Genomic DNA, 26,801 nt, shown 5'->3' with positions numbered 1-26,801 from the left:
GCAAGAGCAATCCAGCTAGGCCCACTCCCCCGCCCTATCTCCGTAGCCCTGCAAATTTTTTCCTTTCAATTTTTGATAGAGTAAATAAGGGGAAACTGTTTCCAGTGGCAGTAGGATAAACCCAGCAACTACAAGCCAGTCAGTTTAACCTCGGTAGTGGGGAAATTTTTAGAAACGATGATTCGGGACAAAATTAACAGTGTGGATTAATTCAGGAAAGCCAGCACGGATTTGTTAAGGGCAAATCGTGTTTAACTAATTTGATTGAGTTTTCTCATGAGTTAACAGAGAGGGTCAATGAGGGCTATGCGGTTGATGTGGTGTATATGGACTTCCAAAAGGCGTTTGATAAAGTGCTGCATAATAGGCTTGTCATCAAAGTTGAAGCCCATGGAATAAAAGGGGCAGTGGCAGCATGGATACAAAATTGGCTAAGTAACAGGAAACATAGAGTAGTGGTGAACAGTTGTTTTTCAAACTAGAGGGAGGTATACAGTGCTGTTCCCCAGGGGGGGTCGGCACTATTCCATTGCTTTTCTTGATATATATTAATGCCCTGAACTTGGGTGTACAGGGCACAATTTCAAAATTTGCAGATGACACAAAACTTGGAAGGGTAGTGAACAGTGAGGAGGATAGTGATAAACTTCAAGAGGACATAAACAGGCTGGTGGAATGGGTGGACATGTGGCAGATGAAACTTAACTCAGAAAAGTGTAAAGTGATACATTTTGGTAGGAAGAACGAGGAGAGGCAATATAAACTAAAGGGTATAGTTCTAAAAGGGGTGCAGGAACAGGGAGATCTGGGGATATATGTGCACAAATCGTTGAAGGCAGCAGGGCAGGTTGTGAAAGCGGTTAAGAAAGCATAGGGGATCCTGGGCTCTATATGTAGAGACATAGAGTACAAAAGCAAGGAGGTTATGATGAATCTCGCCCACAACTGGAATATTGTGTCCAGTTCTGGGCACCGCACTTTAGGAAGGATGTGAAGCCTTTAGAGAGGATGCAGAAGAGATTTACTAGAATGATTTCAGGGATGAGAGACTTCGGTTACGCGGATAGACAAGAGAAACTAGGGTTGTTCTCCTTAGAGCAGAGAAGGTTGAAAGGAGATTTGATAGAGGTATTCAAAATCATGAAGGGTCTAGACAGTGTAGATAGAGAGAAACTGTTCCCATTGGTGGATGTGTCAAGAACCAGAGGACATTGATTTAAGGTGACATGAGGAAAAACTTTTTTACACAGCGAATGGGATATGATCTAGAATGCACTGCCTGAGTGGATGGTGGAGGCAGATTCAATCGTGGCTTTCAAAAGGGAATTGGATAAGTACTTGATGGGAAAAAATTTGCAGGGCTACGGAGAAAGGACGGGGGAATGGGACTAGCTGGATTGCTCTTGCATAGAGCTGGTATGGACTTGATGGGCCGAATGGCCTCCTTCCGTGCTGTAACCATTCTATGACTCTATGATTCTAAGGGTCGGCAAGCAGAGGACACAAATTTAAGGTAATTGGCAAAAGAACCAGAGGCCACATGAAAAAAACATTTTTTTACGCAGGGAGCTGTTATGATCTGGAAAGCACTGCCTGAAAGGGTGGTGGAAGCAGATTCAATAGTAACTTTCAAAAGGGAATTGGATAAATACTTGAAGTGGAAAAATGTGCAGGGCTGTGCGACTAACTGAATACCTCTACAAGCAGGATGGACCGAATGGCCTCCTTCTGAGCTGCATCATCCTATGATTCTGTGTGCAATCCCCACATGTTGCATACACCCCTGCGCGTACTGCAACTCTTTCTTTCCCAGTTCCTGCCAACAATACAGCCCAACATTACAAACCAGTTAACAGTTGCCTGCTGCTAACAATGGAGCCCCAGCCAAGAGCGCGCGCGCGCGCGCCGCCGCCGCCGCCCGTTTGGCGCCCTCCCCTGGTTCGAATGGCGGGCGCGCGTGCGGGAGGCGCGAGGTTCTGGCAACTCGGAGAGGAGGGGGTGGGGGAAGAGCGGTGACGTCAGGGCGGCTCGCGCCCGCCTCCTCGGCCTGTGCGTGGAGCCATCTCCCAGCGGGCCGGCGAGCAGTCGGTTGGTCGGTCGGGGTCTCTGTGTCTCTCTCTTTTTTTTTATATATATATGTCTGTGTGTCCATCGGGAATTATTCATGTTTTCTTCTCATGCGCGTTATTTTGTTCCCGTCTGTAATATAATTTTTTTATATATATATACACACGCACGCATTAAAAAAAATTGTCTCCAACTGGCTCCCTCCCATTTAACCGAACATGTATTCCGCAGCCGACCCCGGTAAGTGATTGTTGGGTTTGTTAAAGGTTTTCATCAATTTATTTGTTTTGGGGTTGATGAGTGTTTGTTGTTTTAATGTTCGTATGTTGCTCGCACCCCATCCTCTTTCCCCTGGCTGTTTTTTTGCTGTAGGCCTCACGCAAGCCTCGGACTCGGGGACTACAAGCGGTAAGGGGCTGGAGGATTGTGTGTGTGAGAGGGATGCCTTGACCTCCACTTGTAAGCGAGGCCGAATTCTCGCCGCCGGCTTTAGTGCAGTAAATGGAGGGTTTAAAAGGAAGGGTTTAATTTTCTGTGTTCTATGGGTTTACTTTGCATTTGAAAGTTTCTTTTTTTCCTTTTCCAAATTAACCATGACTAAAAAGGGGAGGCTCTGCTGGTTTCATAAATACAGTAAAGGAGTGCGGCGTGGGTTTACCATCAAGTGTTGTTGTGATGGTTTAGCTTATAATGGACTCAAACTCTTGATGGTTCTTTCCAATAACTTTAACTTGCAGGATTTGACGAGAAGTGGACAATTTTTCGCTCTTCCGTCTTAAATTACTCGAGAAAGTAAACTGGTTTCGGTGGTTTCATAAAGCCGTTAAATGTAAAAGAGATTACAGGTTTTATGAAGTGTGTTTCTCTGTGTGATAGAGGGAGTTTGCACTGGAACTAAATTTTCACTGTAACACGTTTCAACTTGACATTTGGAGAAAGAGAACTTTGCTGTTGGCAGATTTTTTTTTAAAAGAGGGAAATGTGTAAGACCTTTTATGTAACCCACAAAGATCCACACTAAATTTAATCTTGTATGCTTCAGTACGATGTTAGAATGGTCTGCAATTGGTGTTGCTACTGTTTTAAGTTTTTGCTTTTTAGTGCTCATCGAATCATACAGAACCAGGAGCGATTTAGACCATCCCACCTATGTGGTCTCTGAAAGAATTATCCATTGCTCCCATGCACTTTTAAATGTTGCTATTTCAAATATTTATCCACTTCCCTTTATAAATGCAATTAGGAACTCTGCTTATACCACTATTTCTGTTGGAACATTTCATATCTTAAAACTGCTGTGTAAAATTCACCTAACCTCCCTTTATTCTTTGTGATTGATTATCTTAAATTTGTGCCCATTAGTTATTGACTCACTGACCAGTGGAAATAGTTTATCCCTATTTACCTTATCAAAACCATGTATAATTTTGAGCACCTATTAGATCATCTAATTTTTACTGTTTGTGAAAGCGTCCCAGTTTCTGTAATGTTGTCTCATAACTAAATGTGTGGTATCACCTTAGTAAATCTCTTCTGCAACCCTTCTATGGCCTTAACATCTTTTCTGAAGTGGGCTGCCCAAAAGCAGACATACAATCCTAACTGTAATTTAATTAATTTTATACACTATACTATTTGCAAAACCTAGGATTCCAAGTGCTTTTTGACAACAGCTTTCTGAATTTGTCCAAGATTTCTATACCTGAATCCCTAAATGTCTCTGCTCTTCTACTTTTAAAGTGTTATCATTTAGTTTACGTTTTCTGTCCTTGTTCTTCCTTCCACAATGTACCACCGCACATTTTTCTGCATCAAGTTTCATCTGACATCCAACTGCCTAATCTATTAACCTGCCTTTTCCCCGAAGTTGCTTATAGTTAACCCCACACCTTATTTTTGTCAGCTGCAAATTTTGACATTGTGCCCCCTACGCGTCAGTCCAAGTTATGTGAGAGAGAGAAAAAACTTGCATTTATATGGCAATTTTCACATTCTCTGTCCCATAAGCATCATAGTCAATGAATTACTTTTGAACAGTAGTTACTGCTATTACTCGCACCAAGTCCTGTTCACCCATCACCCCTGTGCTCACTGACCTATGTTGGCTCCCACCCATTCCACCAACGCTATGGTTTTAAAATCTTATCCTCATGTTCAAATCTCTCCATGGCCTTGCCCCTCCCTATCTCTGTCCTCCTCAAGCTCCGTTGGTGGCCATGTCTTCAGCCGGGTAGGCCCTATGCTCTGGAATTCCCTCCACAAATCTCTCTACCTCTCTTTAAGATGCTGCTTAAAATCTACCTCTTTGACCAAGTATTTAGACACCTGTCCTCATGTCTCCTCCTTTGGCCCAGTGTCAATTTTTTTTCTGATGTGGAGATGCCGGTGATGGACCGGGGTGGACAAATGTAAGGAGTCGTACAACACCAAGTTATAGTCCAACAGCTTTATTTGAAATCACAAGCTTTCGGAGCTTTCCTCCTTCGTCTGGTGAAGTGCAGCACTCACCTGATGAAGGAGGAAAGCTCCGAAAGCTTGTGATTTCAAATAAAGCTGTTGGACTATAACCTGGTGTTGTACGACTCCTTAAATTTTTTTTCTGATTACAATCCTGTGAAATGCCTTGAGATGTTTTTAATACGTTTAAGGTGCTATATAAATGAAGTTGTTATGTAGCCAAATACAGTAGCCAACATGTGCACTGGGAGACATCACTGTTTGCATCTCTCTAATATGAAAAGCATGTTGACCACTTTTTTTCCCCCTTCAGCCAACTTCCTACATATGCTGCCAAATTCCCTTTACCTTAATTTTATCAACAAAGCCTCATATGAAGGCCTTATTTTAAATTTAATGCACAATATCCACTGAATTTCCTTCATCATTTTGTTACTACAAAGAATTCTGAAATTTGTCAGGCTTGACCTGTCTTTGACAAATATGTGCTGGCTGGTCTTAATTAACCCATGACTTTCTAAGTGAGTGTTAATGGCCTCTATAAACTTACCACTGCCAATATTGGGTTGACTGGGCTATGGTTACTGAGTTTATCTTTCTCCCTTTTTGAACAACGTTGTTAGATCATTAGCCCTGCAGTCCTTTGGTACATTTTCCATACCCATGGCTATTTGAGCATTCGTTGTCCGGGTCCCTGCTCTCTCTTCTGCCTTCCCTCAGCATTCTAGGATGCATGCCCTATGCCTGTTGCCTTTTCCACTACTGAATTCCAATTTTTTTCCGCTAATGCTTCCTTATCTATAGTTACACTAATTGTTCTGCCCCTTGTATCTTTTAGTTTCCACTGTTAGTTTCAATAAAAAAAAATCGAGGCAAAGTACTCTTTTAGTATCCATTCCCTCATTCTTCATGAGAAGATTTCCTTTTTTATCTCTAACAAGCCTTGCCCTTTAGTCATTGTTTTACTGTAATTTGACTTATTTTGAACCTTATGCACAAGTGTTGATACATCCAGTACCTACTCACTTTTAAAAAAAAAAGTGAAAGGCTTTCTTTTCAAGTTTTCATGCTGGTATGGAGGATTGCCTACTGTTGTGGAATTCAAAGTGTGACACATTGCAATGTTTATGGAATAGTTTTAGCAGTCAATTTATTTGATATATTAACCCAAATAAAAGGGATCTCAACCATCCATAGAGACACATAGAAGTTACAACATGGTAACAAGCTATTTGTGTCGGCATTTACCCTCCATGCAAGCATTTAGTCCTAATCATATTTACCCCTTCATCCACCTGTTCCTTCATCCACGTATCCAATCTAGCCTTGAATGTTGACATTGTTTCTGCCTCAACCACTAACTCCAGAAGTGAATTCCATAGCTTCACACATCTCTAAAGAAGTTTCTCTTGCTCTCTATGGAAAATGAATGAGATCTGGGGTGGGGGGGGGGTGGAATCATGATTGACAATAAATTGAAGCTGTCATAATGTTCAGTCATATTGAGTAAAGCAAATCAGATGTTGGGATGTATCATACAGTCAATATTGAGCTGAAATTGTGGGGTAATTCAGCCACTTTATAAACCATTGATGTGACTGCACTTAGAACGCTGTGTACAGTTCTGGTCACTGCAGTAAAAATAGGATAGTGCAGCCATTGAAGATACAGAAGAAGGCAACTAGGGTGATGGAGGGATTGGACTATGAGGAGTGATTACGTAAATGGGGCATGTTCTCACTGGAAAAGTGAAGGTTGAGAGGTGATATAATTGCAGTTTTTAGGATTCTAAGGAGACTAGATAATGTAGATTATGACAAGCTGTTTTATTTTGTTCAGAACAGTAGAATCCGAGGACACGGCCTGTGTTGAAAGGGAGTAAATTTAAAACTAATCTGTGGAAACATTATTTCAGTGAGGGAGTGGTAAATCTATAGAACAGGCTCCTGGGGGGATGGTGGAAGCTGAAAGTGTTGATTGATTCAAATGCAAATGAGATTTCATTCAGAAAATAATATTTTGGGATACAGTATGAGTTATTTGAGATGTGACATGGTAACTAGAATTCTTGTGAGGAATACGTGACCTATGGTTCCCAAAAGTATTCCACCACTGGCGTCTTATCCATGCCTCATGTCTCGGTCTGTTGTTGACTAATAGTGATTGATTGCAACGATTAGTCAGCAACTCCATTATTGTACCAAGTGACAGCAGGATGATAGGTGAACTACTGTGGCCTTTTTTCATCTAGCAATGCCCATTTCCTATTGTGTATTTATCGTAGTATGGTACAGCACAGAAGGAGGCCATTTGGCCCATCGTGTCTGTGCTGGCTTTTTGAAAGAGCTATCCAATTAGTCCCACTCCCCTACTCTTTCCCCATAGCCCTGTAAAATTTTTCCCTTCAAATATTTATCCAATTCCCTTTTGAAAGTTACTATTGAATCTGTTTCCACCACCCTTTCAGGCAGTGCATTCCAGATCATAACTTGCTGCATTGAAAGAAATGTTTCCTCATGCCGCCTCTGGTTCTTTTGCCAATTACCTTAAATCTGTGTCCTCTGGTTATCGACCCTCTGCCACTGGAAAAGTTTCTCCTTATTAACTATCAAAACTGTTCGTGATTTTGAACACCTCTGTCAAATCTCCTCTTATTAACCTTCTCTGCTCTAAGGAGAGCAACCCCAGCTTCTCCAGCCTCTCCACATAACTGAAGTCTCTCATCTTTGGTACCATTCTAGTAAATCTCTTCTGCACCCTCCAAGGCCTTCACATCTTTCCTAAAGTGTGGTGCCCAGAATTGAACACAATACTCCAGCTGAGGCCTAACCAGTGATTTATAAAGGTTTAGTATAACTTGTATTTGTACTCTGTCTCTATTAATAAAACCAAGGGTCCCAAGCCTTCTCAACTTGCCCTGCCACCTTCAAAGATTTGTGTACATACCTCAGGTCTCTGTTCCTAAACTCCCTTTAAAATTGTACCATTTAGTTTATAGTGCCCTTCTCATTCTCCCTACCAAAATGTGTTACGTCACAATTTTCAGCATTAACTTTCATCTGCCATGTGAGTGCCCATTTCACCAATCAGTCTTATGTCCTGAAGTCTGTTACTATCCTCCACATTGTTTACTACGTTTCCGAGTTTCGTGCCATCTGCAAACTTTGAACTTATACCCTGTATACCCAAGTCCAGGTCATTAATATATATCAAAACGAGCAGTGGTCCTAATACTGACCCCTGCCGAACACCACTGCATACTTCCCTCCAGTCTGAGAAAGAACTGTTCACCACTACACTCTGCTTTCTGTACCTCAGCCAATTTTGCATCCATGCTGCCACTGTCCATTTAATCCCATGGGCTTTAATCTATGGCCCCTCCTTCTAGACTGGAAACGGTCTGCTTCTATCTATCCTGTTGCATCCTTTCTATAGTGTGGGGTCCAATACTGCACACACTGGTTTTATTAAGGTTTTATACAGCTCATCCATTACCTCTTAGCTTTTATATCCAAAGCCTCTTGTTAATGGAATTCTAGGTTTTATCACTTTTTTCTCACCTTTTCAACTTGAGGTGTTGCCTTTAGTGCCCTGTGAGCTTGTACTTCCAAATCCCTCCTCTTCCACCACAACAAACCTACTTCCTTTTAGAGTATAATTACTGCTATATTTTCTTTTACCAAAATATATTGCCTTGCTCTTATGGACATTGAATTCCATCTGCCACTTTTTTACTCCATTTATCAATATCTTATCAATATCCATTTGCAGCTCTTTTTGCAAAGAATTAACTATACCTCCTATTGTGGTATTGTCGGAATTTTTGACTTATCCCTGTAGGCCTATGTCCAAATCATTGATCTCCACAGTGAATTGAAATGGTCTCCAAACTGAACTCTGTTGGACTTCCAACCACTCTGGGGGAATGGCTCAACTCCTACTCCCTGTTTTCTCTCTTCTAACCAACTGTTAATCTAGTTTTCTATCCTCCCCTAATTTCATATGTCTTAATCTTATCAAGTAATTTCCTATTTGGTACCTTGTCAAAGGCTTTTCTAAAGTCAATGTACACTACACCCATTGCATTTCCCCCCTCTACCATGTCTGTTATCTCCTCAAAGAATTCTTAGGTTTGTCAAGTAGTTTGTCCCTTTTTGGAATCCTGGCTACTTCTAACTGTTTTCTCTTGATATAGATATGTGGTAATACCATCCTTAATTAGTGACTCTCAAATTTCTCTCTGCCACACATGTTAAACTAACTGGCCTGTCATTACCCCGATTAGTTCAGTCTCCTTTTTTAAGAGTGGGTACTACGTTGGCCACTCTCCAGTCCTCCGGCACCTATCCACATTCAATAGAGCCCTGAAATATTTCCAGGGTCCCGGCAATTTCCTCCATCATCTCCCTCAGGCTTGTAGGATATATCCCATTGGCCTGATGTTCTGCCTCCTTTTAACCTCAAGTTATAGTCCAGCAATTTTATTTTAAATTCATAAGCTTTCGGAGGCTACCTCCTTCGTCAGGTGAACGATGTGACGAAGGAGGTAGCCTCCGAAAGCTTGTGAATTTAAAATAAAATTGCTGGACTATAACTTGGTGTTGTAAAATTGTTTACAATTGTCAACCCCAGTCCATCACCGGCATCTCCACATCCTTTTAACCTGACTAACTTAATTAAGATTTTCCTTTTATCCATCATAATATCTTGCTCTCAACCAGTTCAAGATTTATCTCTTTGCTATCCTTCTCTTTAGTAAAGACCGATGTGAAGTACTTATCAAATACTTATGCCATTTTTTGATCGTGAACTACAAATTGACAATCCTCTCCTCTCGGGTCCAACTATGCTTTTAACAATTCTCATTTTACTGATATTTGTAAAATACTTTCCAGTTTCTTTCGATATTTTTTGAAATATTTTCAGCCATCCGTATCCTGCTTATTAACTTATCTCATATTCTCCTTTAGTTTTTTCGTTATTATAATTCTTATAAGCTCTGTCCTTCAATTTTGATGGGTTCGTAACCTCCATTTATCCATGGAATCCTGTAATTACAAATCATCTGGTTTTAATGTGAGAACTTGAGACAGCTGGAAAAACAAAAGGTATACCATCCAGGTATTCGTACAAGGGTTAGAGCAGGATATTTTGTTTACTTTGCCTTTTAACCTTTGCTTTTGTTGTGTTAACCCTGATGAAAATGAGTTGTTTATGAAAGGAGGAATATGCATCTCAAGTCCTGGCAGAGTTGTAATTTGGCTTATTTAGTAGCTCCAATATGCAACAGAAAAAATTGTATTTAAAGCATTGTGCATTACTATTCATCACCTTTCATCAGTACCACTAACACTGGCACTGCTACTCCTACTTCACTGAAGTGTTGGATAACTCAAAATCTTTTCTCCAGATGTAACCCACATTTGGAAGGACGAAACCTATAATTATCCTGATGGGTGTTAAACTGGCAACAGTGCAGCTGAGTGAAAGCTTCACCCACCCATCATTAGACTTTACTGAAATCCTAGTGATAACCTTGCGCATGTCAGAATGTTATATGTGAATGTGGGGTTTCTATTTTGAATTCTCACTGTGTATTAGGAAAAAAATTCCATTTGAGTTTCTTTCTCTTCCTTCCCAATGTGATCTTGAGAAAACTGTTAAAAACCATAAAAAGCTATAACAATATTTCTAAGGGTCAAATACCAGGATCAGTTGCTGTAAATATGGTGGAGCTAGAATTGTGCTTGCTGGTGACCTGAGAGTCTCTGGGGTCAGGCAATTAACATTAAACAAGCGGGCGGCCATGGCCATATGGATGCATTAGATGGGTGCCCATTAGATGGGGGAGTAAAATGTGGTGCTGGCCAGCCATTCGGGAAGCAGGTAGGTCCAGCTGCAGCATTTGTTTGAAGTAGAAATTGACCCCCCCCTTTTTAAGTGAACTGATTTTGCTGTATTAAAAATTTCTTTTGGATTGTTCAGGTCATGACCCCAGCTTGCAACACTCCTGTAGGTTCCACTTTTCTGAACATTGGAATCTTGCAGCAGTCCTGTATGTTTGGGGCAGATGGTCCAGGAGAAGAGGAAATTCTGGTGGATGATGCCATTTGGCTGATCCAACCGTCATTTATAACGTCAAGCTTCCACGGGGTAGACAAAACTACCTTCTGCCCTCAAAAGAAATTTGTTTGTAAATATCTTTACGGCATAGACTGGGTTCCACCCCATTTCCTGTCCCCACCGGTCCTAGACTGATGGAATAACCCCCCCCCCCTCCCAAGGTAGGCTCAAGGTCCTGATGAAATTTGGGGCTAAAGTGTTTAATGTATTACAGAAATAAGTTTTTGGTACGATGTAAATTTGTTCTTATTTACTCTTTATCATGTGTATAGTCTGCAACGTATCAGTGGGGAGAAGTACACGGGATATTGGTTTGTTAAAATTAAGACATTTCAAACATGAGGAGTGTAGAAGAGCATGCCAGGAGCAGCACCAGGCGTACCTAAAAATGAGGTGCCAACCTGGTGAAGCTACAACTCAGGACTACATGCACGCTAACCAGCGGAAGCAACATGCTACAGACAGAGCTAAGCGATTCCACAACCATCGGATCAGATCAAAGCTCTGCAGTCCTGCCACATCCAGTCGTGAATGGTGGTGGACAATTAAACAACTAACGGGAGGAGGAGGCTCTGCAAATATCCCCATCCTCAATGATGGAGTCCAGCACGTGAGTGCAAAAGACAAGGCTGAAGCGTTTGCAACCATCTTCAGCCAGAAGTGCCGAGTGGATGATCCATCTCGGCCTCCTCCTGATACCTCCACCATCACAGAAGCCAGTCTTCAGCCAATTCGGTTCACTCCACGTGATATCAAGAAATGGCTGAGTGCACTGGATACAGCAAAGGCTATGGGCCCCGACAACATCCCAGCTGTAGTGCTGAAGACTTGTGCTCCAGAACTAGCTGCGCCTCTAGCCAAGCTGTTCCAGTACAGCTACAACACTGGCATCTACCCGACAATGTGGAAAATTGCCCAGGTATGTCCTGTCCACAAAAAGCAGGACAAATCCAATCCGGCCAATTACCGCCCCATCAGTCTGCTCTCAATCATCAGCAAAGTGATGGAAGGTGTCGTCGACAGTGCTATCAAGCGGCACTTACTCACCAATAACCTGCTCACCGATGCTCAGTTTGGGTTCCGCCAGGACCACTCGGCTCCAGACCTCATTACAGCATTGGTCCAAATGTGGTCAAAAGAGCTGAATTCCAGAGGTGAGGTGAGAATGACTGCCCTTGACATCAAGGCAGCATTTGACCGAGTGTGGCACCAAGGAGCCCTAGTAAAATTGAAGTCAGTGGGAATTGGGGAAAACTCTCCAGTGGCTGGAGTCATACCGAGCACAAAGGAAGATGGTAGTGGTTGTTGGAGGCCAATCATCTCAGCCCCAGGACATTGCTGCAGGAGTTCCTCAGGACAGTGTCCTAGGCCCAACCATCTTCAGCTGCTTCATCAATGACCTTCCCTCCATCATAAGGTCAGAAATGGGGATGTTCGCTGATGATTGCACAGTGTTCAGTTCCATTCGCAACCCCATAGATAATGAAGCAGTCCGAGCCTGCATGCAGCAAGACCTGGACAACATCCAGGCTTGGGCTCACAAGTGGCAAGTAACATTCGCACCAGATAAGTGCCAGGCAATGACCATCTCCAACAAGAGAGAGTCTAACCACCTCCCCTTGACATTCAACGGCATTACCATCGCCGAATCCACCACCATCAACATCCTGGGGGTCACCATTGACCAGAAACTTAACTGGACCAGCCATATAAATACTGTGGCTACGAGAGCAGGTTAAAGGCTGGGTATTCTGCGGCAAGTGACTCACCTCCTGATTCCCCAAAGCCTTTCCACCATCTACAAGGCACAAGTCAGGAGTGTGATGGAATACTCTCCACTTGCTTGGATGAGTGCAGCTCCAACAACACTAAAGAAGCTTGACACCGTCCAAGATAAAGCAGCCCGCTTGATTGGCACCCCATCCACCAACCTAAACATTCACTCCCTTCACCACCGGCACACTGTGGCTGCAGTGTGCACCATCCACAGGATGCACTGCAGCAACTCGCCAAGGCTTCTTCGACAGCACCTCCCAAACCCGTGACCTCTACCACCTAGAAGGACAATAGCAGCAGGCACATGGAACAACACCACCTGCACGTTCCCCTCCAAGTCACACACCATCCCGACTTGGAAATATATCGCCGTTCCTTCATCGTCGCTGGGTCAAAATCCTGCAACTCCCTTCCTAACAGTACTGTGGGAGAACCGTCACCACACGGACTGCAGCGGTTCAAGAATCGGCTCACCACCACCTTCTCAAGGGCAATTAGGGATGGGCAATAAATGCCGGCCTCGTCAGCGACGCCCACATCCCATGAACGAATAAAATTTTTTTTTTAAAAACATGATGTGACTTTTGCCCATGCATAAAATGGCCCAACAAGCCTGCAGTTTCTTTTGCTGCATTTTGTGTTCTCACCGTGAGTGAGAGGCTTCCACCTTGGCAGTACTTGCAATCCTAATTTGCCATCTTTTCAATATGTAGCTGTTGCAGCATAAAGCTATGATTTAGCTTTTTTGTGAGAATTATTCTGCAAAGGCATGTTTTTATTTTTTTATTATTATATTCATTCTTGGGAAGTGGGCCTTGCTGGCAAAGCTGGCATTTATTGCCCATCCCTAGTTATGCTGAGAAGGTGGTGATGGGCAGCCTTCTTGAACCATTGATAGAGGTTTGATACAATTGAGTGGCTTGCTCGGCCACTTCAGAGGGTAGTTAAGAGTCAACCACAGTGGTGTGGGACTGGAGTCACATGTAGGTCACACCAGATAAGGAAGGCAGGTTTTCTTCCCTAAAGGACATTAATGAACCAGTTGGGTTTTCAAAACAATCCGATAGCTTCATGGCCACTTTTACTGCTTTTTATTTCCAAATAATTTTTTTAATGGAATTCATATTTTCAAACTGCCATGGTAGGATTTGAACTTGCGTTCTGTGCATTATTAGTGCAGGCCTCTGGATTACTTGTCCAGTAACATAATCACTACATGACCGTGCCCTTTTTTGCTTGTTTCTTTTAAGCTATTTATAATTCTTGCTTTACTTTTCTTTCCTGTTGGTGTCTGCATATCGGGTGCCATTAGTGGCTGATTAAGTGAACAGACAGTCTGCTCTGACTCTGGCCCCTGGAAAATGTCTTAGTTTGATCTATATTTATCAAGTACCCCCCTTTCCCATGGGAGAAGGGGATGAAGCACCGGGCTTCTGCTTGGTACCTTTGGTAAAGAAGGAAGAAAGAACTTGCATTTATATAGCACCTTATCACATAAAAGCACTTCACAACTAATTAATTGATTTTGAAGCAAGTCGTAGGCAAATACTGTAACTAATTTATTGAAATCAAGGTCCCATAGACAGCAAATGAGATAAATAACTAGTTATACTGTTTTTGGTTTTATTTGTTGAGATAGAAATGTTGTTTTGCATGGTGCATGGGATCTTTTATGTCTACCTGAATCATGGGAGCAGGCTGATAGGACCTCATAACATCTCAGACAAAAGACAGCACCTCCAACAATGCAACACTCTTCTAGTACTGCACTGAAGTGTCAGCCTAGATTGTGCTGATGTCCTGGAGTGAGTCTTGAACCCAGAGCCTTCTGATTCAGACATAAATGCTACCACCTGAGCCAAACTGGTATTCTTTAGGATTTTGTTTGGATCATCATGAGTGAAAATCTGTGTTTGCCCCTCTTTATGGCACATTATTTTGATGCTTCAATTCATAGATTTTATTTTTGCTGTAATTTTGGCTTCAAAATCCATGCTAACTGAGGAAGGAGAATTTATTTTAGCAACCTGAGCTAAGAGTTTCATATTCCTATTGTTTGTCATCAGAAGCATGTTAACATTCTCATTTGCATGCAAAAGCATAAGAACATTAAAAAAAAAGTTAATGATGAGAAAAGGCAAATCTTCCTAGAAGAATTTGCCCCATATAATACTTGTGCCACATTCAGCTGAGTGAATTCATGTTTCCAGATCTCTCTGACTATAACTGCTTTGCTTTACAGATTATTTCAAATGTTTACCATCCTTTGAATGAAGAGTGGGCCTCTCCCCCATATTTGTTTTAAATTTCCTGTTACCTAATTTAAGATTCTGCCCACTTCTGATCTGTCTTCTGTTGAAATAAAGGTTTGACCTCACCATATCTATATAGTTTAGTACTTCATATACCTTGATGATTCTCCCTTAAACCTCCTCTAGACTGAGGTTTCTCCTTCCTTTTAATCTTCTCTGTAAAAACTGTAAAGCTTAAGTTTTACTGATTGTTCCTCAAAGCTTATCCTTTTTACACTTGGCATAATTCTTGTAGCTTTTCCCTGCACACTCTATTGCAATGTATGTCATGTTTGAAGCTTAAGCACATACTCCAAATTACTCCAGAGACTTGAGCACATTATCCAAGCTGACACTTCAGTGCAGTACTGAGGGCACGCTGCACTGTCTGAGGTGCCGTCTTTTGGTCGAGATGTTAAACTGAGGCGCCTCCTGGCCCCCAGCTGGATGTAAAAGATTGCATGGCACTATTCAAAGAATAGCAGTAGAGTTTCCTGGTGTCCCGGCCATTATTTATCCCTCATCCAACACCTGAAACAGATTATCTGGTAATTTATCTCAGTGCTGTTCATGGGACCTTGCTGTGTGCAAATTGGCCATTGTGGTTCCCTACTTTACAACAGTGACGACACTGTAAAGTGCTTTGGGACATCCTGAGGTCGTAAAGGCGCTATATAAATACAAATTTGTTCTTTCTATGGTCTTAGTACTCCCAATGCTTTGAAACTGGACTCTGAATTTTAGCATTTAAATAGTAAATTCATTTGTATGAAGTTCCTATATCTGCTATTTTAACAGGTGCACTAACCCATTTTGAATAAATGGTTAATGTCTCATTTAAAATAGCAAAGGCATTTTAGTTATTAATATTCAAAGAACCCAATTTAAGGCATGTGTGGTCTGAGCAGTGCATTATAAAACCTCACCATTGCCTTTCTAGATTTGCACTTTACTGTTCTGAGAAGATATCTTCAGAATTCTGTTTGATTTTTTAATTACTTATTCACATTTTCTCAACTTTGAAAGCAAAGGGTCGAATGTGACTTCCAGTCTCCCTTTCTTGCTAATTCTATTCTCATCACTGTATATCTTTCTCACGTTTTTTGGCCAGTATATAATACTGTACATTAATTAGTATTAGATATAAATTCCCATTTCGCTCCCTACTGCAGGTTAACTACACAGCTGTTGCTACTGCTCCCCCTATGTTGGTGTTGTCCATAAATTTAACAAACATGCACTTGCTTCTAAATCCAGTTTAAGAAACAGTGGGTCCAAGTGCTATTACCCCTGCACTACTCTGTTCACACGTCTCCCAGTCAGGCATTACACATCATGAATATCCTGTTTCATATTTTCAAAAAAAATCTAGCTTATCAAATGCTATTTTCTTCAACTTTTTCTTAGGTACACAGTTTGTTCGTTTCCGTAAGCAGACTGCATCTACTATGTATTGAAACCTCTGTTTTTTAAAAAAAATTGAGTTAGTGTAGCCCAGTTCAATCGCAAATTACTGGAGAACAAGTAGGATGCCCATTAACGTGTCTTGCCATTTTGAAAGTTAGAAAATCTCAATGCTAGACTACCACGTAGAAACTAAACTAATCAAGTTTTTTACAATTAAATGTGATTCACTGGAGCAAAAAGAATACAGGCAAAATACTAAACAGTGCAGTACTTGTATGAAAGAACTGGAGACAGTTCACAAAGGGTTAATCTGCCCTTTTCGGAACGTTCCATTCTAAAACTTGGGGGAAAAACAATTTCTTTTGATGAATCAGCTGAGTCTTCACTTGTTTCTTGGTAAAATGTATACAGTCTTGCAGTGTATCTTTTGGGATGAGATGTTTTACGTGAAGCTCAAATGCCCATGAAACTTGGTGAACTAAAAACTAGTAGCCAAACCTGGGATACTTATTTCTGTGATCTCCTTAGAAGTAATTAATTTAAAGAAATCACGTAAGCAAAATGTTAAGGATTCATACTTTGGCAGACAATAGGATAATGGTCTGTAACCGTTTCCTGAATTTCAAGCAGACTATTTTAACGCAAGATAGCACTGGGGAGTTACTTATTAGCTGCAGAACCTGCATGTATTGATATTTTAATCATGTTGCCTTCCGTTCAAGCAATCCGCTGATTGCTTATTTTTGATCAACAGCCATGTTTGATTCTTGCAGCATAAATCATAGAATCATACAGCGCAGAAGGAGGCCATTTGCCCCATCGTGTCTGTGCCGGAATTAGTCCCACTCCCCTGCTCTTTCCCCGTAATCCTGCAAGTTTATATATCCAATTCTCTTTTGAAAGTTAGTACTGAATCTGCTTTCACCACCCTTTCAGGCAGTGCATTCAAGATCATCATAACTCGCTGCGTTAAAAAAAACTTTCTCCAAATGTCTCCCATCTTCCATTTTGTACTTGATGAAACAGCAGCTTTCACTTTCAACCCTAGTTATTGAAATGAAAGTTCAAATAGACTGATGGGGAATTCTGCAAACCTCATTTGTAATTTTCAGATTTGTTGAGCTTCTACTAAATGTGTTTTTTTTTAATTCAACCATTGCTATATAGGTGTGGCTGCATCCTATTCTGTGGAATGGTTTTCGTTATTTTACCCACTTTGATAGGCTAATAAACGTGATTGTCGTGGTCAGATTTGGCTTGTTTTAAAAATCTAGGCAGTACTTTTTCTTGCTTCAATCCTGAGGGATATTTCCCTACAATGTCCTCATTTACTTCCTCCAGTTACCCCTGTGCTAAACTGTATCTCTTCCTCAGGGCTGATAACCAGCCCATTATCTGTGAATTTATCGCCATCTATAACACATACTGTTCTTAATGGAAATGTCAAGCCCAGTCTCTTTCTGCTGTCTTTTTTAACTAGTAAGCAACATTCACAATGGCTTTGTCTGAAGACCTCTGCTGCATTGGAGTATCCTATTGTAAGCCAAACCATTGTGTTCCTTTCCCTGTCCTCTTCCCTGTAGGTTTATAGTAAAACTTACTACCTTCCACTAAACTTCAGTAATAAGGGCCTAGAATTTGCTAGAGCATGGCATCTTGTGGTGTTCCCTGTTAGACTTTTTCCCTCACCCTTTTTGTGCTGCAAATTGCTGGAAGTGCGAGCTGATAACGGCGTGGTTAGGGCATTGGGGCATCGGGGACCTTGGTGAACAACGGGACAACAGTCAATCTCCTTAACCGATGAAATTTAAGGATTCAGAAAGTAACATAGGGATGACAGAGAAGGAAATAGGGTGAATCAGAGTCAAATCCGATAGAGAATGAGTGGGAAAGAAAGATTGGATTAACAGAGAAGAAAGAGACAGAAAGGAAAAGTAAGAAATTAAAAAAAATATATATCTCAACAATTTACCACCTGTAGGAATGAGACTCCACAGTTTCAGTTCCCTTTCTGGGCTGGAGAGGTTGAATGGCATTGCATGAACATAAATCTCATCATTAAGAAGGTAGTTATGTTGTTAAGTACCAGCCTTAACTTTCTGCGGCGGAGTGGCACAAATCATTCAGCAACTTGAGGGGCGATTCCCAGTTCACGCTGTATCTCTTCCTCAGCACAAGTTGCTGGACAATTTACACATTAAACTTGCAGTTTGCCAGCAAATTCTGGCCCTGGGTATTTTTCACTGACTTAAAATAAGAACATTTACTGTAGTAGGAAACACTGAGATGTACAGTAGTTTATAAGAGTGACTTTTTTGATATTTTGGTGTTTGGAATCAGGTTATTGAGTGGATGCCTCAGTGACATTTTTGTTGGAGCTATTTTAATGTAATTGTACTTTTCAAACAACTTGTATTGCCCTTTAACCACCTTTTTAAAAAGCTTAATCTAAACTTGGTTATAAACCTGTGATATCCCCTGTACATACAGTTACATAGAATGTACAGTACAGAAATAGGCCATGTGGCCCAACAGGTCCATGCCGGTATTTATGCTCCACACTAGCCTCTTCCCTCGCCTAACCCTATCAGCATATCCTTCTATTCTTTTCTCTCTCGTGTTTATTAGCTCCCTCTTAAATGCATCTATGCTAGTCGTCTCAACTACTCCTTGTCTTAGTGAGTTCCATATTCTAACCACTCTCTGTGTAAAGAAGTTTCTCCTGAATTCCCTATTGGATTTATTAGTGACTATCTTACATTTATGGCCCCTAGTTCTGGTCTCCCCTGCAAATGGAAACATCTTCTCCACCTCTACCCTATCAAACCCTTTCATAATCTTAAAGACCTCTATCAGGGCGCCCCTTGGTCTTTTTTCTAGAGAAAAGAGCCCCAGCCTGCTCAATCTTTCCTGATAGGTTTACCTATCATCCTAGTAAATCTTTTTTGCTCGTTCTCCAGTGCCTCTATATTCTTTTTATAATATGGAGACCAGAACTGTTCACAGTACTCAAAGTGTGGTCTCACCAAGGTTCTGTACATAAATACATATGTTATCATAAGCTTAAATTCCCTTATGCAGCTTACTGTATCTTAAAACAGAAAAGTTTAAATTATTCTGAAAATATAAGAATAAATCGCAATTATACTTAATTGCACTGTGCGCTTATTTCATGCCTACCATGGATAGGCAGCAGCCTGGCTTGAGGCTTCCCCTCTACTAAAGCCTTCATCCCAACTGGAAATGACACCTCTCCAATCACTGCTTTTGGGCAGGGGGATGGTTGAGGGTTTTTTTATTCGTTCATGGGATGTGGGCGTTGCTGGCGAGGCCGGCCTTTATTGCCCATCCCTAATTGCCCTTGAGAAGGTGATGGTGAGCCGCCTTCTTGAACCGCTGCAGTCCGTGTGGTGAAAGTTCTCCCACAGTGCTGTTAGGAAAGGAGTTCCAGGATTTTGACCCAGCGACGATGAAGGAACGGCGATATATTTCCAAGTCGGGATGGTGCGTGACTTGGAGGGGAACGTGCAGGTGGTGTTGTTCCCATGTACCTGCTGCTCTTGTCCTTCTAGGTGATCGAGGTTGCGGGTTTGGGAGGTGCTGTTGAAAAAGCCTTGGTGAGTTGCTGCACTGCATCCTGTGGATGGTACATACTGCAGCCACAGTGCGCCGGTGGTGAAGGGAGTGAATGAAATGGCGAGGGGAGGAGAATAAATTGTTAACGTAGAAATATAGCAGAATAGTGCATTCACAAGATTGATTTCCACTGTTGCCGTTGCAGCTTGATAATTGTTTGTAGTTGAGTCTTAGTGAAGTGAGCAAAAAGTAATTTTCTATTTCATACTAGGGACTTGATTGCATGTGTCTGAGAGAGATGCTTATAGTCTGAGCTAAGAGTGTAACCAGTGAGTGGAAGAGAGATGAATAATTCGACAATGGGACTTTTTCTTTTTAAAAAAAAAAGTGAATGTAATAAATCATATAGAAAATTAACAACAACAAAAGTTAATTGGCCATGATAATGGAATGAGTTTTAGTTGAAAATTTGATTTTTGCCTTGGATGCTGACTGGAAAAAAACAAAATTCACAATTGCGTCTATAAATTCTTCAACTGGGTTATGTGGGAATAGAACTGATGAATTTTTTTCCTGAGAAAAGTAGTAGAAATAGGCTAGAATTTATATAATAGGTATTGATGTACCACATTTAAATAATGAATGGAATTCATTACATAATGGGTGAATGACACACTTATGTCTGAGGTCCATAACTTGTTTCAAGGTTCCAGAAATTTGTAACATTCTGTCTATAAAATGGCTAACTGATTTATTCCTTTTTCCATATTCAAGAACAATTGGAGGATATAATTTATAACTCTGAGGTTACTGTAGCTGTGTGTGGGGTGATTTTTGTTGGTATTTTGGTGTTTGGAATCAGGATATTATGGAGTGGATACTTCAGTACCATAATTGTTATTTTGAGGTATTTTTATGTAACATTGCCACATGTTTAACTTTTAAGGTGTTTGAGTTGGGTTGATTATGCTTTTTTAAAAATGTCTTTTCCCTTTTCAAAATAACAAGTTTGGCACTAAAGAAGAATGACAGCAGTGAGACTTGATTGCATACTTAAATCCTTGTAACCCTCAATTTCATTTCTCTACAGTTATCAATCCAGCTTGCTTTTAAACATGTCTGAGTTCTCTGGCAGTCTTTCCTATGTGCTTACTATCTTGTGGTGGGGAAAAAAGAAATTAAAATCTTTAACCTTGCTCAAACCTTAAGGATTCTTTTATGTCCTCTAATTTTATGATTATTGACCAAGTTAGATAGCTTGCTTACTTCTCTGCCTGTGTACGTGAGGGTTGGTCGACGGCCGATTGCCAATGCTAATCAGCAGGGGATGAATGAGAACCAGCAAGTGGGGATTCCTTGACTGATTTCTTTTCTGCTGGATCCCTGATGCCTGCCAGCAAAAGCATGCAGTTCAGTGGGAAATTGAAATTGCATCTTGCTGTGTTGGTGCCTTAACACATCCTGCTGTCAAAAAAAAAATAGAAATGTTATATTAAAAGGTGGTATAGACTTTAATTCTGGCACAATGCAGAGTTAGAAAAGGTGCAGAGAAGAGCTTCTAAATAAGGGAGTAGAGAAAACATGAGGATAGGCTTAAAGTACTGGGATTCTTGTTCAAGAAGCAAAGACTGAGGAGGTACGATTTGAGATTTTGAAATTAATAAGACTCAGGAAAGTAGAGGATCAGTCAAGGATACTTGAATTGATAAGACAGCAGAATAAGGTACCTGAGTATAACCTTAGAAGGGATAGATTCAGGCAGGACCTAAGGAGATATTACTGTGAGGGTGATCGTGTTTTGGAATAGCTTTGGAATAGGTTGTAGGGGGAAGTATCCCGGATAAGTATCTTGAAGAAAAATGCAGCATCAGTTACAATTGCTAGACCAGCAGGATGGTGGATTAAGTGGAACTATTTTGCCTCCAACCTAAAAAAAATTCTGTTTCAATCCTCTACTATTGTAATCGGGACAGATTGCCACTTTTTTGGTGTTTGAGACTATGGTGTTGAACGGGACATTTGGATATTCTGGCATTATTCTCTCCCTGGCAGCATTTTAAAAAAAAATTGTTCCTGGGATGTGGGTGAAGCTGGTATGGCTGAATTTATTTTCGATCCCTAGTTGCATCTAATGTGTTGTCAGAGCCCTTAGCCTTTGCTGTGTGCAGTGTACTAACTGCTGCTTAATGCCATGCGGTGTGAACTGAATTGGCCAGACACTGGTATCCATGATGGTGAGGGCCTTGGGAGGAGGCCAAGTGAGATTATCCAGTCAGCACTTTTAGCTGAAGACACTTTCAGACACTTTAGCCTGTGCTGTACTCTGCCATGGTTAAAAATGGGGATATTCATGGCAATTTCTCCTATTAGTTGCCTGGTAGTCTACCACCATTCTCGACCAGATATGGTTAGTCTGCAACAACAACTTGCATTTATATAATGTCTTTAACAAAGTAAATCGTCACATGGCACTTCAAAGGAGCGTTATCAAACAAAATTTGACACCGAGCCATATAAGGAGATATTAGGACAGGTGACTAAAAGCTTGGTTGAAGATGTAGGTTTTAAGGAGGAGAGAGAGCTGGAGAGGTTTTGGAAAGGAATTCCAGAGCTTAAGGCCTAGGCTGGTGGAAGGCAAGGCTGCCAATGGTGGAGCGATTAAAATCGGGGATGCGCAAGAGACCAGAATTGGAGGAGCGCAGAGATCTCAGAGGGTTGTAGGACTGGATGAGGTTACAGAGATAGGGATCTTAAGATGCCTCACCCAAACAAAATTGTGTGTTGGAACAAAGGAGATATGAGGGGGTGACCGAAAGTTTGGTCAAAGAAGTAGGTTTTAAAGGAGGAGAGGGAGGTGGAGAGGAGGAAGGGATTTAGACAGGGAATTCTTGGTCCACTCTTACCTATCTAAGAGCATGGGGTCTGGATGGCTGAAGGCATGGCCACTATCAGTGGGACGAAGGGAGGGGTATGCACAAAAGACCAGAGTCAGGAACACCGAGTTCAGGGGAGAGAGTTGCAGGGCTGGAGGAGATTAGAGATGGGGAGGGTCAACACCATTAAGGAATTTAAACACAAGGATGAGAATTTTAAATTTGAGACGTTGGGGGAGCAGGAGCTAATGTAGGACAGGGTGATGGGTGAACAGGTCTTGGTGTGGGATAGTATACGGGCAGCAAATTTTTGGATGGCTAGGAGAGCATTGGAACAGTTGAGTCGGGAGGTGATTATGGCATAGATGACGATTTCAGCATCAGATGGGCTGAGGCAGGTAATGTTATGGAGATGCAAATTTGGTACACAAGCTGAACAGTTTGATATTCAGTATTCCGTTTATAGTATTGTGCAGATAGTTTTTCTCGCATTATCCATTCACTGCAGAATGTGTAGATACGTATATAATGGATTTTCTTGTCAAGTCATTTGAAACTTGTTTTCTAAGATGTTGCAGTTCTCTATCTTAGATCCTCATCTGCTGCAGGGCTTGAAGTTAGAGTTTAGTAAACGAGTGGTTTAATAATATAATCAGAACTTATATACAGAATCTTGTGGTATGGAAGAACTGTGCACAAAAAGTTTTGTGCATGTTGGAATACCATGTAGTGGGATATGTTATTAGATTGGATAGTCTATTTTACCAGTCACACTCCCACTTTCACTGTTTCTTTATGAACTACCAATTGGATGAGTCATTACATTTTGTATCACACTACTGTTGAGGATCCAGGTAGTGAATTTGTATGATCAATGTGAAATTGCATGAATAAACTAAAAATGGTAGGAACTTTAAAGTCATGGAGCATTCTCAGCATATAATATTTCTTCTCTTGCACTTTATTGTGCACAGCGAATGATTCCTATCTTTAGTGCTGTCTGCAAGACCTGATGAGGTGACCCTGCTTATTCGATTTATGTTGTGCCTGCTTTGCGTTATAGTACTCCTGGTAGCACTGTGATGTAAATGTGGCACTAGTGGCATTGCAGGAGTGGAGAAAGAAGTACCTGAAGAATGGTGTTTCCTCTTTTGGAGGCAGCAGTGGTAAACAAATGCACATCGCCATTTTTTCTGGCCACAGGAAAGCTTGACTGCTCAGCCAGTTCTCACAGTCCAGGGATATTGTTTTTGTATTTTTAGCTGATATGGACTTTTCCCCCAGCCATCACAGAAGCTTTGGGGTCAAATATAAAATTTACAGATCACAGCTTTTAAAGTACTGTGTGCACAGAAGATTGAACTTGCACTGTTGTTTTTCTGTTGCTATCTGGTGCTTTGAAATCTGCCCTGCAAGGTAAATGGGGTGGATCCCACAGCACTGGTAAAACAACATACTACAGAAGTAGTTCTGTAATGTCATTGATAGCTTATACTATTCATTTACTTTTGTTTTTTGCCACGTCATCATGGGGAGGTGGTGAACAGAGGCAAGCCACTTCCTTAGTGATGGGGAGGTAGTGAATATTCTAGATTTCTCTTGTGTACCTTTTTAAAAAAAATTAATCATGGGATGTGGGCGTCGCTGGTTAGGCCAGCATTTATAGCCCATCCCTAATTGCCCTTGAGAAGATGGTGGTGAGCCGCCTTCTTGAACCACTGCAGTCTGGCTGGTGAAGGTTATCCTTCAGTGCTGTTAGGTAGGGAGTTCCAGGATTTTGACCCAGCGATGATGAAGGAACAGCGATATATTTCCAAGTCGGGATGGTGTGTGACTAGGAGGGGAACGTGCAGGTGGTGGTGTTCCCATGTACCTGCTGCCCTTGTCCTTCTAGGTGGTAGAAGTCACGGGTTTGGGAGGTGCTGTCGAAGAAGCCTTGGCAAGTTGCTGCAATGCATCCTGTGGATGGTGCACATTGCAGCCACAGTGCGCTGGTGATGAAGGAAGTGAATGTTTAGGGTGGTGGATGGGGTGCCAATCAAGCGGGCTGCTTTGTCCTGGATGGTGTCGAGCTTCTTGAGTGTTGTTGGAGCTGCACTCATCCAAGCAAGTGGAGAGTATTCCATCACCCTCCTGACTGGTGCCTTGTAGATGGTGGAAAGGCTTTGGGGAGTCAGGAGGTGAGTCACTCGCCGTAGAATACCCAGCCCCTGATCTGCTCTTGTAGCCACAGTATTTATGTGGCTGGTCCAGTTAAGTTTCTGGTCAATGGTGACCCCCAGGTTGTTGATGGTGGTGGATTCGGCGATGGTAATGCCGTTGAATATCATGGGGAGGTGGTTGGACTCTCTCTTGTTGGAGATGTTCATTGCCTGGCACTTGTCTGGCGCGAATGTTACTTGTCACTTATGAGCCCAAGCCTGGATGTTGTCCAGGTCTTGCTGCATGCGGGCACAGACTGCTTCATTATCTGAGGGGTTGTGCATGAAACTGAACACTGTGCAATCATCAGCGAACATCCCCATTTCTACCCTTATGATGGAGGGAAGGTCATTGATGAAGCAGCTGAAGATTGTTGGGCCTCGGACACTGCCCTGAGGAACTCCTGCAGCAATGTCCTGGGGCTGAGATGATTGGCCTCCAACAACCACTACCATCTTCCTTTGTGCTCGGTATGACTCCAGCCACTTGAGCATTTTCCCCCTGATTCCCATTGACTTCAATTTTACTGGCGCTCCTTGGTGCCACACTCGGTCAAATGCTTCCTTGATGTCATGTGCCGTTATACTCACCTCACCTCACTCTGGAATTCAGCTCTTTTGTCCATGTTTGGACAAAGGCTGAATATCTGCAGAGTAGAAACAGGGGTGGGAATAGGCTGCCTCCTAATATATGGATGGATGAATGAATAGAGGATAGTGTATGGCTTGGGGAGATGGAGAAAGGGAACATAAAAATAAGTTGATGGCCAGGGTAACTTATGCAGTGGTGTAAACAGCCACATGATAAGTTTACACCAACAGAAACCCACGATTCCTTAGTTTACTTGATCAGACTTGCTAGTTTGTTTATCATTGTGTGTAAGGCAGGCACTGCTAGGAGGAGCATGTCTTTTAAATTAGATAAGGACCAGTGAAGGGTTCCGTTGAAGTAGATAGTCACTATTTATGCATGGGGCACTCTCATTGCCTGACACATTTTTATACTGGTGTGTTTAGTTCATTATGCAGTGCTGTTTTCATATGTGTACATCATTTTTAATAATTAGCTGTCATTTTTCTACAGAAAGAACAAAATGTACTCAGATTTATTATGATTTTAGCAAGGAGTAATGGCAAGTGTGAAATTTTTCTTTATCCAAACTCTGGATGCTTTTTAAACTAGGATTTAACTAAAGTGCAATGCTTGGTTTTAAATTTTCATACCATGTTCACTTGAACTGCAAAAAATACCCAGCAACATAGTCAGATTACAGATTTTGTTCTCCCAACTCCTTATGTCTGAGGAGACCATTTGGAGCTATGTAACATGAGGATCAATATTACTGCTTATAGGTCTGGCACTATTGGTGGTGGGAGCAATTTAAGGTGATGAGTTAGGAGTATTACACAAGAAGTATAATTGTACCAGTACAGTAAGCCTAGCAACCGTCCTGCTGGTTGGGTTGCTAATAGTTCAAAACTAAAATGTGATCATAATTCAGTTCATTAGGTGTTTTTGTGTTTTCTCAAAAATTCTGCGGGTTCACATACACTAATCTTTGAAGTTGATAAACCTGTTAAAGCATTTGGGACCCTTGGCTTTGTAAATGGAGGCATAGAGTACAAAACCAAGGTAGTTATGCTAAATCTTTATAAATCACTGATTAGGCCTCAGCTGGAATATTGTCCAATTCTGAGTTCCACACTTTAGGAAAGATGTCAAGGCCATGGAGAGGGTGCAGAGGAGATTTACTAGAATACCACCAGGAATGAAGGGCTTCAGTTAATGTGGAGAGACTAGAAAAGCTGGGATTGTTCTCCTTAGCGCAGATAACATTAAGATTTAACAGAGGTTATCAAAATTATGAAGGATTTTGATAGAGTAAATAAGGAAAAACTGTTTGCACTAGCAGGAGGGTCAGTAACCAGAGGACACCAATTTAAAATAATTGGCAAAAGAGCCAGGGGGAGATGAGAATTTTTTTTACGCAGCAAGCTATGATCTGGAATGCACTGTCTGAAAGGGTGGT

General features: G+C 41.5%; 1 protein-coding gene across 1 annotated transcript in view; it reads left to right on the top strand.

The window, feature by feature from the left end:
- The first annotated feature begins 2,082 nt into the window (after positions 1 to 2,082).
- The window catches only part of LOC137310891 (protein argonaute-2), a 120,160-nt gene continuing 95,441 nt past the window's right edge, over positions 2,083 to 26,801 (top strand). The window contains exon 1 of the mRNA XM_067978445.1: positions 2,083 to 2,307. Within this exon, the coding sequence (XP_067834546.1) occupies positions 2,286 to 2,307 (22 nt within the window). The 5' untranslated portion in view covers positions 2,083 to 2,285. The remainder of the gene's footprint in view (positions 2,308 to 26,801) is intronic.

The sequence above is a fragment of the Heptranchias perlo genome, chromosome 3, assembly GCF_035084215.1.
Source record: "Heptranchias perlo isolate sHepPer1 chromosome 3, sHepPer1.hap1, whole genome shotgun sequence".
NCBI lineage: Eukaryota > Metazoa > Chordata > Chondrichthyes > Hexanchiformes > Hexanchidae > Heptranchias > Heptranchias perlo.
This window is presented reverse-complemented; position numbering and strand designations above follow the sequence as displayed.